General features: G+C 38.1%; 1 protein-coding gene across 2 annotated transcripts in view; it reads left to right on the plus strand.

Moving 5' to 3' along the window:
* DLG2 (discs large MAGUK scaffold protein 2) overlaps positions 1 to 15,649 on the plus strand; it is a 1,019,609-nt gene that overhangs the window by 459,929 nt on the left and 544,031 nt on the right. For both annotated transcript variants that reach the window (XM_061990809.1, XM_061990848.1), the window contains one exon: positions 2,521 to 2,682. In XM_061990809.1, coding sequence (XP_061846793.1) covers positions 2,521 to 2,682 — 162 coding nt within the window. The remainder of the gene's footprint in view (positions 1 to 2,520; positions 2,683 to 15,649) is intronic.

Consider the following 15,649-nt stretch of genomic DNA (forward strand, 5'->3'; position numbering starts at 1 on the left):
ATGCACGTTCATGTTAAAGATTCACAGCAATGCACTCCACTCCCCCATTATAGGTAATTACAGAGGATTTTAAATATCTGATGATAAGTTGGCAGCGTACAATACCCTGTCAGCAGCAGGCACTGATTTGTAATTTAATTATCATAAGACATCCACCTGTTCTTTTGTCAAATGAAGAGTAGCATTTCTGTGCAATCATGCTTTTCACTCCTGAAATTCAAATTAACCCTTGGAGAAAATTCAGGTTTTTAGGGAATGGGGTAATTTCAAGGACATTAGCAGGACCCTATTGGGACAGAACGGGGAAGAGGAATGAAGCATTTCTGCAGGAGAGTCGCAATTCTGCTTTGGTATTTTCAGCCTTATCACTGTCTTTTTGCTGTGTCAAGCAGTTTATTAGGTTCACAGCTGAAAGCATTTCAGTGAAGAGATGCTATTGGAGGAAAGATATATGAAAATAAATGAGTTTGATACTAAGAACATGAGGCAAACACATAACATGATAGACTCAGAAGTACTCTAGGCTCATACTTCGTTAAGAATGAGAAGGCTGGGCTTGAGGTTGGAGGGAGACAAAAGCAAATGGAAAAGTGGAAATTCTTCTGTAAACTTTCCAATTAATGGCTCATGAATGCGGCTATTATTGAATTTTTTAGGGGAATGTGCAGTTGTCAGATAAAAAGATCAAATATAAAGCACAGGTTCTCATGGGAAGGTCTACCAATGGAGATGCATAGGCATGTTCTACTTTTGGGAAGCACAGAGCTCAGGGTGACTCACTCACATCTGGGTCTTGACTGTCATTTATGCAAGAGCTACACTGCAACGTGGTAATGGGGAAAGGACTTACTGATGGACATAAAGACATGTTCTCTAATGCCACCTTACACTGCTTCTTGCTCTGTGAAGCTGCACGAATGACCTGGCTAAAGCTCTTCTCAGCACTGCTGTCTTGTTTCTTTGGACAGCCATCATTGGACTTTTTAATTGTTACCATGTCCCAGGGAGATGGGATGACTCCAGTATTCTGCAGTTAATTCTAATCACGTTTCAGCAAATGACTCACTTTAAAGAGGGTGTCTCTGAGTAGTCATCCTTTTTGAAAGAGTACTCAGTGGATTCAAAAAATAATTGATTGCTTGGGGCTTAAACGATCCATGTGCCAAGACTTTAATGTGACGTTGGTTGGAGTACCATCTATTAGACTGATGGCTACTTGCCCAAATAATACTTGTCTGGTGCCAGTCATTTTATAGGTTCATTAATTATGTTATCTGAAAAGTGAATATGTGAAGGGTTGCGGGTATATCCCTGAAAAGAAGATGAGAATAAATCGTGTCATGTGTGTATACTGAAAATAACTAGCAACTGCTGAGCAGTTTCCATATGTGACAGTGAAGGCAGAAATCAACTGGGATGATTTGCTTTGGTGGGATGAGTAAATTAAGTGATATCTCAGAGCTGAGCAGTCAAAGTGAAACGAGGAGGTCTGATTTGCAATGTCCTGGGAGTGTACCTGAACTGAAGACTTTCTATATGGCCTTCCAAATAAGTCTTAGTCTTCAATATTTTAGCGTATTCCTGTCAGCTGAAAGTGCATTTACAATGGCAAACACTTATGGTTTCTCTTTCCGATTTACACACTGCTCTCACTCTCTTGCTTCCTGCTGTGACATCTCAACATGCCCCACCACTACATGAGGTTATGGGAATCTATTTGGCAGCCTTCTCCCTCAAAAGAGGGGTCTAGATGTGTGTCAGGTGTAAGGACCAGGCTGGGGCAGCGAGGGAGTGACAGGCAGCCCTGTGGAGAGAGGCCTTTGTCAGCCCTGCCAGGCACAGCCGGCTGCAGCTGGCTCCAAGGCCAATGAATGGTGCCTTTGTAAAAAGGGCTCTAGCTAAAAGACAGATCTGGTAATGAAATGTCACTTTTTAGTGTCCTATTTCTTGTTACAAGCTTTGCTTTGGATCTTGAACAAGCTGCCTACCTCCTATTTCTTATGTTTGCCTCTCTATGGAGCATAGAGTTATAACACCTCACACCCTAATTAGTGTTCAGGGTAAGGGGAAAACTTCACTGGAGAGTAATTTTCTCCCTGCCCGAGACCCTATGGAGGTGCATGTGTGCTCTCTGGCATTAGAGGTCATGGTATTAAATGCAAAATGACTCAAATATTTTTCATAGAAAGGCTACAGAGTTATTAATGTGGAGATGTAAAATGTCAGTTGATGCTACATCTCAGTTGGTCACAGTATTTTTTTTCAGTACCAGCTCTTGACAATGTGCTGTCTTGGTTGTATATCTGATGGTGAAAGTTTGTGTGTATCAGTATGATACACCACATTTTCTCTCTGATGAAATATTAAGAAAAGAATGAGGTATCTTCTCTAGAACAGATCGAGAGATCTGAGGATTAGATTGTCTAACATCTGATAGTTTGTTATCCTGCATTTACATTAATCCATGTTCATTACCTCCTCAAAGCTTATTTGTCCTTCCTTCCCATCTTTTTTCTCTAGAAATACCGTTATCAAGATGAGGACGCTCCACATGATCATACTTTGCCTCGATTAACTCATGAAGTAAGAGGCCCGGAGCTTGTTCACGTGTCAGAGAAGAACTTGTCTCAAATAGAGAACGTCCATGGATATGTCTTACAGTCGCACATTTCTCCTTTGAAGGTAGGATCAATATTCACTCTGGCTTTGGTCCTCAAGTAAGAGAAAAAAAAGTAGCATGAAACACTTGAGAAACTTATTTTGTTGTACAAACAGATGAGCTGCTTTTTGAAAGGTATCATTGTGGATTGATTGTCCTGTGATGGGTTTTCAATGCTCGCTGTAGTGCAACAGGTGATGGTTTATTTGGCAAAGCTTTGTGTTGAGATGTGAGATCTTTGTTTTGAGTGAGATTTTTGCTTGAGGCAAAATCCTTCCTGGCAAATAAACTTTTTTTTCCTGTACATTAAGAAAGGAATAACACAGGTTCTTGGCCTCAATATCGTGGTGATTTTGGAATGGCAGACTTCCCTTCTTGATTGTACTTGTTCAGAAATTGAAAAACAATACTGTAAATGTAACCATCTGATGTTGTCTTGGGTTTTGCATCTCTCAAAATCTACACCAAAGTAATAAGTTATGTCTGAAAAGTGAGCTCATTTGGCACTATTGAGATTGTTACTACTTAAGCACTTGCTTTTTTCAGGGTTTCTTGCAATTCAGAGTGATCTAGAGACATCTCTCTGTTAACTAAGGCAGTTATTTACAAAATATAGAATGTTTTTCTGTGTGTGTGTCTGGTGTCCTAGATATATCTGGCTGGGCAAAATGTGTCTGTCTTCATGATAAACCTGCATATTAATCAAAGATAAATCAATTTCTGAGAATTACATTTGTTCTTCAATAAGACTGCAATAGTTTGAAGACGTTCCTAAAACTTCTGCAAGGAAAGGAGCATAGATGGAGTGACAAGCATAATGATTTTCCTGGTTTTATTTTCTATCAGGCCTGGGAAGAGAGAAAACAGAATATTTTTTACTAGAGGTGCTGATGTTCTGGGTAATGGTTTTATTTAAGCAATTAACTAAACAGCAAACAAGGCAGATGGGCTTTGCTCATTCTGGTGCTCAAAGGCTGTGAAATAGGCATTGCTTGCCTAGCAGGGTGATTACAGCATGGTTACAAGAGAAAGGAAATGTTTATTATTACAGATTTATGTGAACATGGCTGGTGTTCATTGAGCCTTTATGGAATAGTCACGTGAATTAATCTCTGTCCTCCGCTCTTCTTGTTCCTGAGTGTAGTTTGTATGTAATTTTCTTTTCAGATTTTAGCACCTTTTTGGGTTGCTTGCCTAGCTGCTTCTGCAGAATCCAAGGTATCAAGCAGTGATATATCTTCTTATGCTTCAATAGATCAGCTTAGTTATTTGGAAAGGATTACCTCTATGTGGGCGCTGTGTAATCTCAGCAGAAAATCAAAGTAATTTTTTGCCTGGAAGGAACACTTCCCTGCTGCTCAAGGGCTTCTTGAGCATTGAGATAGTAGTGGTGCTTCTCCTTCATGAAAGTCAAAAATAGATATTTTGTTTCATAGGTGAAGACTTTCAAGTAAGGCTGTATGATCCAAGATGATAATGTAGGAATGATGATAAAAAGCTTATTGTGAAGTGAGATGAAGGATATACCCAGATATCTATAGTTGCCTTAAAACAGCTCCCAGTCTAGTTTGCTCTTATGAGAGAAGAATACTTTTTTCTGCTGCTGTTTTCTGAATTGATGGGAGGTGGGTTGTATAGTATTTCCTCTCAAATCAGTATCTTCTGCAAATTCTCTTCTCAGCCTGAGGGTTTCTACCATTGAGTCTGTCCCTTTCCCTTCTTTCCTTCAGAAATCCTTCAGATTCAGTGTCTCATGCTTGCTATTTAATCTAAATTTAGTAATTTGTCTCTTCAGATGGCTTTGAAGTTGCTGCTTGCTTTCTCCTGTAGTCTGTGTCCTGTCTTTTAACCTTCAGTAGAGAATTAGCTCAGGAGGCTGGAGTAAACCTTCTGCTAGAGCTCATGACACTGTGCTGCCCTACCAATCTGAAATATCTGCTCTGGATTCAACTTTTATTTCTAGGAATTGACTGAAATTTCTATCCACAAACTGTTTATAACAATGTCTTCAACATAGTTGAGCAATAGCATTCCAGACCCTCCAAAATCCAAACAGAATTAATTGCTCGTTGTCTTGAATTGTAGACTTTCCATCTTATAGTCTGAAGTCATTAAGTATTTCATTGTCAGCTGTATTGTGAAAATTTGGCTGCACTGAATAATGGCTAAATCTGAGGCATACTGCCTCTCAACCCAAAACATGCCTTCCAGAAGTACAAAATACTGTTGTTAAAAATTGGCTGAATAAGCGTGCCTGCAATTTGAATATTTAGTTGCCTTGGCAAGAGTGAAACTGCTGGACTCCTGCACTGAGGATATAAAACAAATGCTGAGGTCCAAATGCAGCCTGTCATCTTCTTAGGAGTGAGAAGGCACTGGCAACTGCAGTAGGATAAATCTGCAGGGAAACTCCACCGAGAGCTGCTTGAACTGGAAAGGTTTTTTTGTTCTGGCCCAGTTTACTAAATACAGGTCAGAACATTTGGTACAAAGGGAAAATGTGTGTAAATGAAAGTCCTAAGTTTGCTTGTATCAAGGGAGGGATCACATCACCTCCTGTGTGTCACTAGGACTATCTGTCTGAGCAGCCTCTCAGCCAGCAAGCATGTTGCATGGGCAAGGAGTGGCTGTCTGGCTGAGTGGGGTCAGGTCACTGCCTGACTGCATTTCACTCCCTGAATTTCACTGTGGGGTCTGCAACACTAGGGTGCATGTCTCAAACTGTTCCTGAGGCAATGTTTTGTGTTTAGTGTCTGAACAATGCTCTGGTGATGGGAAGATTTGCCCAATATTTATATGTTTCAAATCCTCTCATAAAAGAAAAAATGTTTGAGCATAAAAACCAATCTAGTTAAGATGCTTCTCCAAAGTTCCTTGAGTTTGACAGAGGAAAGTTACTTATTTCTGTAGATTTGTGTTCATTTGGAAAGAAATATACAAATCTGAAAACTACCCTTTCAGGTAGCTGGTTCCAGCCCCCACAACTGACTGGTATCACAGCTATCTCTGGAAGCCATAGGTGTTACACTTTCTCTGCACAGGTAGATTGCTTGATACCAGTATTCTGCCTGTGCTCCCAAGTTTCCAGTGACTATCTCAGCATCCAGGGTGACAGCTTGAGCACTGTAGACTTGCATCATTACAGTTACAAGTTTTGTGAATTATTGAAAATCACATAAAGAAACAACAGGCTTCTCTATTACGCCTGTATATAACATTCCAGATATTCTTTTTAACAGTAGGGATAGAAATATTCAACCCATCTTTTTTAACATGTGTGATTCAAAATACCTGATACGATCCATGTTGCATAGAGCAGATGCATCTTAAATTTGACATGAAGTTGCTGTGTACAAGTTGTTGAAGGATTTGTTGGTAATTTCATATGCTAGATGACATGGTTTGATGTAGTCCAGAAATATCCTAGTGGAGCTTGTCATTGGTTACTTCAGCTTCTTTTAGATACCAAAATATAAAAAATAATTTCCTTTAATGACATTACACCAGTTTTGTGTGCTGAATAATCAGAAATCTAGTCATCAGACATCCTGAAAATCTCTTTGAGACACTCAGAAACTGATTATGATAAATAGTGGTTAGGAATGTGAATAGATTTCCTGATATTGACATTAGACATGTTATCTTTTAAATGTCTAAAATCTAGTGTGCCCTAAACAGATTACTTCCTTTCAGAAGATACTAATGAGCAAGAACAGTTGTACTGGAAACCAGACTTTCTTTTCACTGTGATATTTCCTCTTGTAACTTACAGAGTTTTTGCTTTAATTTTGGTTTTCTACTGCCTGTAGCATTTCCCAAACACTGAATTCAGGTTAGGAAAACGTTCATTTTAGAAAGCTTCAAACGTATGTTAAACGCTGATCTACTTATTAGTATGGAGAAGATAAAATTTGTTGTGTCTTCAGCAAATTTGAATGTCAGAAAGTGAAGTTTTAAAGCAAATTTTCAGTTAACTGGCTGTATTAACATTTGAGAAAATGTTACCATTCAAAAAGTTCTGTGAAGGAGAGTTTCCATGTTAAGATGATAAATGTTCTTTTCAACTGATAGAGGTGATGAAATTGTGTTTATTAATATGTAAAAGGAAAAAGTATGGAGTATGGAGAAAAGCCTTTTTAAAATAGATTTCTTGCACTTTCCCTATTTGACACTAGATGGTGTAGTAAGCTCAGAATCCTTTGTTCTGCATCTGTAAAGATGCAGCAGTATGCTTACCTGACTTCCAAAGTGCTAATTCAGTAAAAAATGCCTTGTTAGAAACTCGATGCCCCCTGAATCCCTGATGTGTTGGGAAATCTGAACACAACACAACTATACCTGAAATTCAGACATGCAAGTTCTGTCTTTATATTAAATATACCTCTCTTTCCCTTTCTCCTAGAAATACAGCTAATCAGTGTTCATCAAATGAACATTATTAGAATTATTGTGATGTTGAATTGGTTTTGTTTCAAGTATACTCCAGTTCCTTTAGGTAAACTTAAAAGCAAAAATCCGTGTAAGGATTTTGCACCTCCCTGCACCTTTGCACCACCTAAAGACTTTAAATGTCAGGCTATTCCAAGGGCTGTCTCCATTTCCCAACTTATTGTAAGATTTGAGTGGAAGCATCAATGGCAGGCCGGCAAAACCAAGTAGCCAGATAAATCACTGTAATTATATTAGCCTAAGATATTTTTCAACAAAGAAGTTCAGAATCCTCTTTAATTTTCTCATCTTAGATGGCCTTATTTTCTAGAAAGGAAGGAGTCACTCTGGATATTACTCCTTTTGTTTCCAGCTCTGAGTGCTGTCCTGCAGCTCAGCAGGGTTGCTGACAGCTTGCAGAAAGTCAGGGTTGATGAAATGACTTTCCAGTGGAGAGAGGGAAAATCCATCTCTATGTGGAGCAAATGGGCAACTTTCTAGTGCAGTGGTCTCCAAAGGTGAGGCTATGCATGAATTAACATTTGTACAAAATGCGTTTGAGTAGAGGAGATTTACTTCTTCCAAGCACATTGAATCCATTTGTTCTTTTGTCTTGATGGTGGCAGAACCTCCATCTCCTCCATTACTTGAGATTCTCCCTGTCTAGTGGAGAAAACTTGTTGTGTTTCTGCTCCAAGCCAGATCTCTCTCTTTCCTAGCTCCCTTCTTCTAGTGAGTGTGTTGAGTGTCCTTTGCACACTATCATTAATTTTTTTATTCACCTGGTGCATGCCCTATTTTCAGTCTGTAATGAAGTAGCTATTTGGTTACCTCTGAAAGCCTTCCTTGTCCAAATGTGAGTCAGACCTCACTACCGTGGTTGCCATGCTTCTCTGACAAATTAACAAAGATGGGGAAAGAGGCTCTGATGATGAGCCTGAATGAATGATTAATTAATCTGTGAAAAATGTCTTAGCTTGAGCTTCCTGAAAACTGTCATAAAGAGTAATCTTTTGTGTCTAAAAATGTAGATCAGTAAAATGCTATCTATTTCCAGAATTAACTTTGACTTCAATAAAAATTGAGTCTTAAAGAAAATTCTGATAAATAAGGTCAAAACACTCTTTACCTTTTTTACTATTAAACTCCACATAAAATGCAAAGTCACTCACTGGTCACAAGTGCTGTGAAAATAGCAAACTCCCAGTCTTAGGGTGTTGCAGTGGATCATGTGAGCTGTAAATTAACTCGAGATGTTGCTGCACAGAGCTCCAAAGCAACATTAGGAAACACACTTAACAGGCCTGTGTGGCTGTTTTAAATGAGCAATTGAGGGGAAGTCCTCTGCTTATGTAATTGTAAACACCTGTAGTTACCAGAGAACCAGATTCACACAAGAAAAGCTGAGTGCTGCAGCTTTCACCATTACCATGCCTGACACTCCTGAGTAAATATGGTTTCTTATGCTTTTCGGGAGATCATCTACCTGTGATAAGAAACCCTATTTATTTTCCAGAGCTGCTGAACATCCTTAATCCCCATAACTAGGGAAGAACCTTATTTTAGAGGTGAAGTTCAGAGAGGAAAGAGAACAAGATAATGTTCAGGTGTGACAAACAGATGAGGCTGTGTCATAGCACAAGCTGTTCTTTCGGAGCAAAGATGCCACATGTCAGAGGCTCTTAAGAGATGTGGAGGACTGTGAGACTGACACTGTTACATGTCAGGAACAGAAGTCTGAAGTTTGCTCCTGCAGTTACAGAATTAATTGAGGTTGTATAGAGGACATACTCATGTATGCATGGATATTTTAGCAAGCCATCTAAAATTTAATCTTGCATCCTTTTCTTTGCTTACAGTGACTACATTTCGTAAGTAAAGCTAATCTGCATGAGGCGCTTTTGAGCCCCAGGGTGGCTCAGCCCAGTAGCTATGATTTTATCATAATACTTTAGATCTCTGCCCTGGTAGCTTCCTAGCTTTCTTGTTTGGGGGTTGGTTGTTTTTTGGGGTTTTTTTCTTTGGTTTTTTGGTTGGGTTTTTTTTTGGCTTTCCTTTCTAATACGCAGTTATTGGCAAAGCCTCATACTGCAGTCTGTATCTGTTAGTGAATTCCACTGAATATTCAGTAGGTTGTTTCATTAAGACACAACAGTTACATGTTTAATCATGTATTCTCTTATCTCTTACTGTAATAGGAGATAAGCATATATCATAGATCTGTATCTGTGATCTATGTTTTTTAATATAAAAATGCAATCCGATTAAAAAGAGACAAAGGAGACACATAAATGTGCCTCTACTTATTCTTGTTCTTAGAGAAGTGGTAAAAGTAGCTCTGAATTTTTTATTATGTTTTAGGGAGAGATAAGCAGCTTATAAATTAGTATTCTGAAGAATATTTTGTGTCTCAGTTTCATGTGGGCAGGAATGTCTTTCATTTTTGCAATCCTTGTCTTACTCTGAAGAAAGTCCTAAAATGTTGCAAAATTTGAATGTTACAGTGAAGAATAGTTTTGCATAAAGAGCAATCTTTGGATTTTTGTCATCATAGTTAAGTCCATTGTTTTGTGTGCTTGGTTGTTTTTTTTTTTGCCTTGAATTTCTGATTGATGGCTTTCCACAAGATTTATGTTGTTGCAGGCAGTATTTTGTTATCTCTCTAGATTCAGACAGAATTATAAAGAAACTAAACAAAATTGCTCCTGTCAGTGGGTGATTTAATTGGAGAAATGTCAGGAACTTAAGGTAAACCAGTGGCATTGCAATCCTTTATTTTTTGGCAAAAAATAGGAAAGTGGACTAGATGATCTCTAAAGGTCCCTTCCAACCCTATCATTCTATGAAAAAAAACCATTATGGCCTCTGATGGAGACAAGCAAAGCAAATTCTGACACTATCTACTAGCCCATTATACATTGTTAGATTTGCCTGAAGAGTAAAGAAAGGGATTTTCAAAGGAATTTGAAATGATTTTCAGGTTATGGACACTGTTTACTTTATTTCTGCTTCCTGGGTGTTTGAAGGTCTTTTCAAATCTTAATCTGAATTGCTGCTTTGAGAGACTTTCTCTATTCCTCATCTACTGACTGCTTTATCCATTAATTAGCTGGTTTGTATTTTTATTCTTTTCAGACAGTAGATTTCTCCTTAAGGATAATCTTGTTTGTGAGCCTTATTTTTTGAAGTGAAAGTCTGATATATTGCAAAAAATTCTGGCCATTTCTCTCACTTATAATCAAGAAAAGTGAAGTATTCCAGGAATCTCTCTTTCTATAATATTTTGCATAGTACTAGCTATTCCTTTCTTCCTTGTGATTCATTGAGCTGTTTTTTTCTTTGATGTATTGGCCATGTGAAATACTCAAAGAACACAAAATAAACAGTGAGAGGTGGATTATAAAGATGGGTTCTTTCCCAGATGAAACAAATGAAATATATCAAATTAATCTATGGAAACATTGCTAGAGGCTACAAACTTAAAATTTGTATTTTCTCTCAGTTCCTTTCTTCAAACCTAGGAGTGCAAGAATATCAGTGTATTTGTAAAGTATCTGTAATGATGTTTGCCACCATTTCAAAGTGTTTTGTGACCTACTGATGAAAAATGCAATAAAGCATCTTGGCATTATTAGTCAGACAGTAACAGGAGGGATTTTTCTCAGAGATGTCAGACAGGTTTAACACCAGTTGTTTCCCCAGGCTCAGTAGATGAAATGCCCTTCTGTCAGACTTCAGCTACTACTGACGCTTGGGAATGTACTCTACATTTTAAATGAAGCATTAAACTGCCATATTACCTTTTCACTGAGGAATATCTTGATAATTCACTCACTTAGTAGAAGATATATGCATTTATACATCCAGTGATGTGACACATCAAAACCATTGCAGCTTTTGTCAGGGTCAGGTGTAAAAGAAAGTACAAAACAGAAGTTTGCAGCTCCAGAAGCTTTAGATGGGTACAGGCTCCAAGATGAAGAGGACAGAATCTGTGTAGTCAGAACTTATGGAAGAATGTCTTGGCAGCCTGACTACGAAAAACTTAAGCTAGCACACATTTTGTTTCTAAGACTTTCCTTTTTAAACTCGCATTTCTCATGGCTCTTTTTTAACCTTACTGTAGTGAAGTTTGGTGGAGCATGGAACTGTGGAAAAAAAAACAACAGAATTTGGGCATTTAAAAGAAAAAAAAATCTAGCTGAATTGACCATTACTTCCCAACTCTTTTCAATAATCCAGTCTAAATAAGAGTTCTTTAAATTGTTATTGTGTGACACCTTGGTATCAATAGCTAATTGAGACTTCTCAGAAAGACTTTTAAATGGAAAACCTTTTTTTCCCATTTGGTTCCCATCTAGATATCTCTTTCAGGAGAACATGTGACTTGCTTTCTAACAATATTTTAAAGATAATATTGCTACTGAAGCTAAGGCACTTGGGGAAAATGTTAAAAAACAGTCAATAGACTTGATGATTCAGGTGAGTTTTTTAAGATCTGCACTGTTTATGAACTTGATTTTCCACAATACATTTTTCTATCTTTATCATTTCCATGCTATTGTTTTTCTTTTCTATAGCTGATAACTTTTTCTTGTTGTTTTTTCTGAATCCTGAATGGAACAAATTAAATATGCCCTCGTGGCCAGTAAAGCCAATGGCAATCTGGAGTGCATTAGGAAGAATATGGCCAGCAGGTCAAATCCTCCCTCTTTACTCTGCCTTACTGAGACCACATCTGGAGTGCTGTGTCCAGTTCCGGGCTCCCTAAGACAGACAGGGAATTTCTGGAGACAATCCAGCACAAGGCTACCAAGATGATCATGAGACTGAAGCATCTTTCTTCTGAGGAAGGCTGGGAGCCCTGGGGCTGTTTAGCCTGGAGAAGACTGAGGGGAACCTTATCAATGCTTATGAATACCTAAAGGGTGAGCCAGTCTTTTTTCTGTGGTGCCCAGTGACAGGAGGGAGCCCTGGTACAGGCTTCCGAGAGAAGGTGTGGAGTCTCCTTCTTGGAAGGTTTTCAAAATGCATCCACCTGGATGCATTCCTGTGTGACTTGATCTATGTGAACCTGCTTTAGCAGGGAGTTAGACTGAATGATCTCTAGAGGTCACTTCCAACCCCCGCCTTTCTGTCATTCTGTAAATTATCTTCAGGATCCATTCCTGTCTTTCTCCTTTAGGTATTTCTTCCTTACTTTTCTGTTATAGTCATTCCTACATCTACACACGGATCTTGTTAATACTGTGAACCACTCATGAAGTACAAGTTTGTACCAGGTAGCTGGTAATGCAGAACAACTTATGCCCTTCTTGTTCAAGACAATTGCACTCTTACTGATCATTTTGGGTTTTGGCTGTTTTGAGAGCACAGGAGATATGGTTCTTCCCATCTCCACTTTGTTGTAGGTGATCTTTATGAATAGTTTGTGTTATTTCTCTTATTACAGGAAGGTCAGTTTTCTTCTGTCCCAGGAAAAAGCAATATGAAATACATATGGATGTTATTGAGTCTAGTGGCTCACAGTTGCCCACTGAAATGGCAGCACTCTGACCACCTTTAATTCTGCTATGACTTACAGAATATCTGAACCACAGTAGATGCAACTGATTTTTTCCACCAACAGACTCAAGCACATCGAATTGCATCTATTATGTTCCAAATGTGAACAGAACGTATCTTTTACATACATAAGAGCTGGAAATTAGCTTTTTAGGTTGAAGTGTGATATGCAGAAAATGTTTGCATTCTCAAAGAAAATGTACACAGCTGATTTTTTTTCAAAGCCTCGCTTCCCCTACAGTTATAATAAACATCTGCCTGGATTGTTGCATGGGATGTAATCAGCCCTTAGTGTTGAAGTTTGTGCTTCCAAATTAAAAAAAAAATCATTAAGACAGATAATTGACTTAATGAAATTATTATAATTGATAACATGACATTGGAAAGGCTGGAAAAAGTAATAGTGCTTTCAACAAATAAAAAATTTTTGCTTTGAAGTCAGTGTCACAAATTGTGTCTTTGATCAAGTAGATGAGCAAATGCCAAGCAGGGAAATAGAATTTTGAGTGATAGTACATAGCATGTGAATATAAAGGCTTATATTAGTTGCTGGGGATTGGCCAAAATAGCACAGAGCTAACAACTTAACACTCTAGGAGTGTTAATGTCATCAACCAATTTCTGAAGACCACCCTTGCGTCTGACTTCACATTTGAATTGCTGCTGTTTCCACTTTAGCAGTTTTCAGGCAGTTAGTTCTCTTTTTACTATTTTGCAACAAATCTGCAGACTGAGTAGATCTCAACTGAATTACAACTTCCAGCTGAAACTAGTTTATTTTCCTAATTATTGTGTTCATAATTCCACTTCTATTTTGAAAAGGCATTATTTTTTCAGTATCTTGTTAATATTTGCTTAAGGCAAATATAAATAAGTCCAGTGAAGTGCAGACAAGGGTGTTTCTGCATTACTTTTACTTTACTAATAGCCATAATGTAGAGAATGTCTGAAAAACTGGCTCAAGCAATCTCAGTTAAAATGCTCAAGACAAGGTTCCATTTGTGAAAGTGCTACTTACCTGCTCTCTCTTACAGATACTGGGATTAGTGAATTTTGATCTTGTCTCTATTTTGAAGTATGAACTAGGCCACAAGGACTACTGAACACTTATACCTCAGATACTAATAAGGACATAGAGCCACATATATAGAGAAAGGCAACAGTCAACCAGGTAGAGCATTACATCAGTATTTATGTTTCATGGTAAAAAAAAGTGTTGCACAAAGTGGTAGAGCATCAGCATGCCAACTTGTCATTGCTTTTTAAAATGGAAGTATTTAGATTCCTTTGGAAAACTTAATTTGATTCTGCTATTCTCCTTTAGAACTTCACATACTGGGAATCTCCATATTTATGTCTTTGGAGGACTGCGTGCCTCTGTGCTTAGGGGCCACATCTTCCTCATTTGGAGAGCTGCACAGTCACACTCTTTTTACTGTGTAGCTGCAGTGAAGCAGGATAGATATGTTTCCCAGTACAGATTTATCTTTCAGACCAGAATGACTTAGAAACTTTATGTACTCAACTGAACTATAGAGCCATCAGAGACATATATCTATGGCTTTCCATATCTTTTCATATAGTAATTTTATCACCACACCTTTCCTTCTCATTCTTTCTTGATGAACTAGAATGACTCAGCAGCTGAATTGCTATGCCAGGTCATTATCTCAAACCAAGGGGGATCTGAGGCTGTTTGGAGCTACATGAAATGCATGAGGGTAGAGAAACAGCCCGAGTAAAATGCAGTTCAGGTTTTATCCCGTTGTTATTTTCCTCTCTCACTCTGAATTTTTTTTTCCTTTCTTGCTTCTGGTAAAAGTTTTTGTAGGAAAATATATTTTTCAAATAGTAGAGTGTGAGAAATCATGAAAATGGAGGTTGACAGTCAGTAGCTGAAGTGCATATAGGTATCTGCAGCCGGGGGGAAAAGAGGCACAAACTGTTAAATGATAAGTGGGTGATTTGAAAATATTTTAGAGCCTGCATTTTGCTACCTGACAGCCTGATTTGCCTTTTCTCACATAGACCATTGGTATATCTGCAATGATATTTAAACATATTTCTTTTGACAGTATGATAGTGTTAGGGGTGAATAAACTACAGTATCTGCAATAAACCTGGTATTACAGCATGCACCAAGATCATCTCACCTTTTCTGGTTTTTGACTCAGTTATAGCTACCTTGATACAATTAATTTTGGCAATTGCAACCCAGGTTTTACTCAGTTTATTCAATTAAGCTGAAATTGCTTGTAATGTAGTACCATAATCGTAGCAGAGGCGTCATTGGAGGATGGTAAGTAAGTGAGATGCTAATTAAATTCTTCTGAACTTCAGTAATTTAATATTAAAAGGAGGTTGAGCCCATATAGTAGCTGCTCATTGCATTGCCACTGGGGATTAAAGAGGAAGAAACCTTAACAAAAATAGCAGCCTCCAAATGTTTCCTGCTGGACTTATCTGACAGAAATTTGGAGTTTGTTAGTATTGCTCCACCGTTCTAGATACAAACACGGTGGGTCACATCCATCTGTGGGTGAACTCTTTGCAGACTTCAGTGAGATCGTGTGTGGGTGGATAAGTACAAAAATTTCCCAAACACTGCTAAACCCAGAGATGACGGTTGTGTTTATATATAATCTTGAAAAGATGAATTCTTTTATATTCAGGCTTTTGGGAAAAGTAGGTTTCAGCCTAATTTAGGCAGGAATACAGCTCCCTTTGATTTTCAAAGGACTGTAAGCCACAAACTCTTTTAAATTCTTTTTGAGAATCTCATCTGATAATAAAATGAGAGGTGTGGGAGAGGAAGAAATTTGTCTATTCTTGGAGTCATCCTCCTGTAGCACTGCTCAGATTCTCGTGTCTTTGCTACATCAAAATTACTGACCAGGTTATTAGTGCAGTCCTCCCAGGCCCCTGAATACATCAAAGCAAATATTCCACTGCCCTTCTCATTATAACTATCAGTAATGATCTAAGCAAGACTGGTCC

The sequence above is a fragment of the Colius striatus genome, chromosome 1, assembly GCF_028858725.1.
Source record: "Colius striatus isolate bColStr4 chromosome 1, bColStr4.1.hap1, whole genome shotgun sequence".
Taxonomy (NCBI): domain Eukaryota; kingdom Metazoa; phylum Chordata; class Aves; order Coliiformes; family Coliidae; genus Colius; species Colius striatus.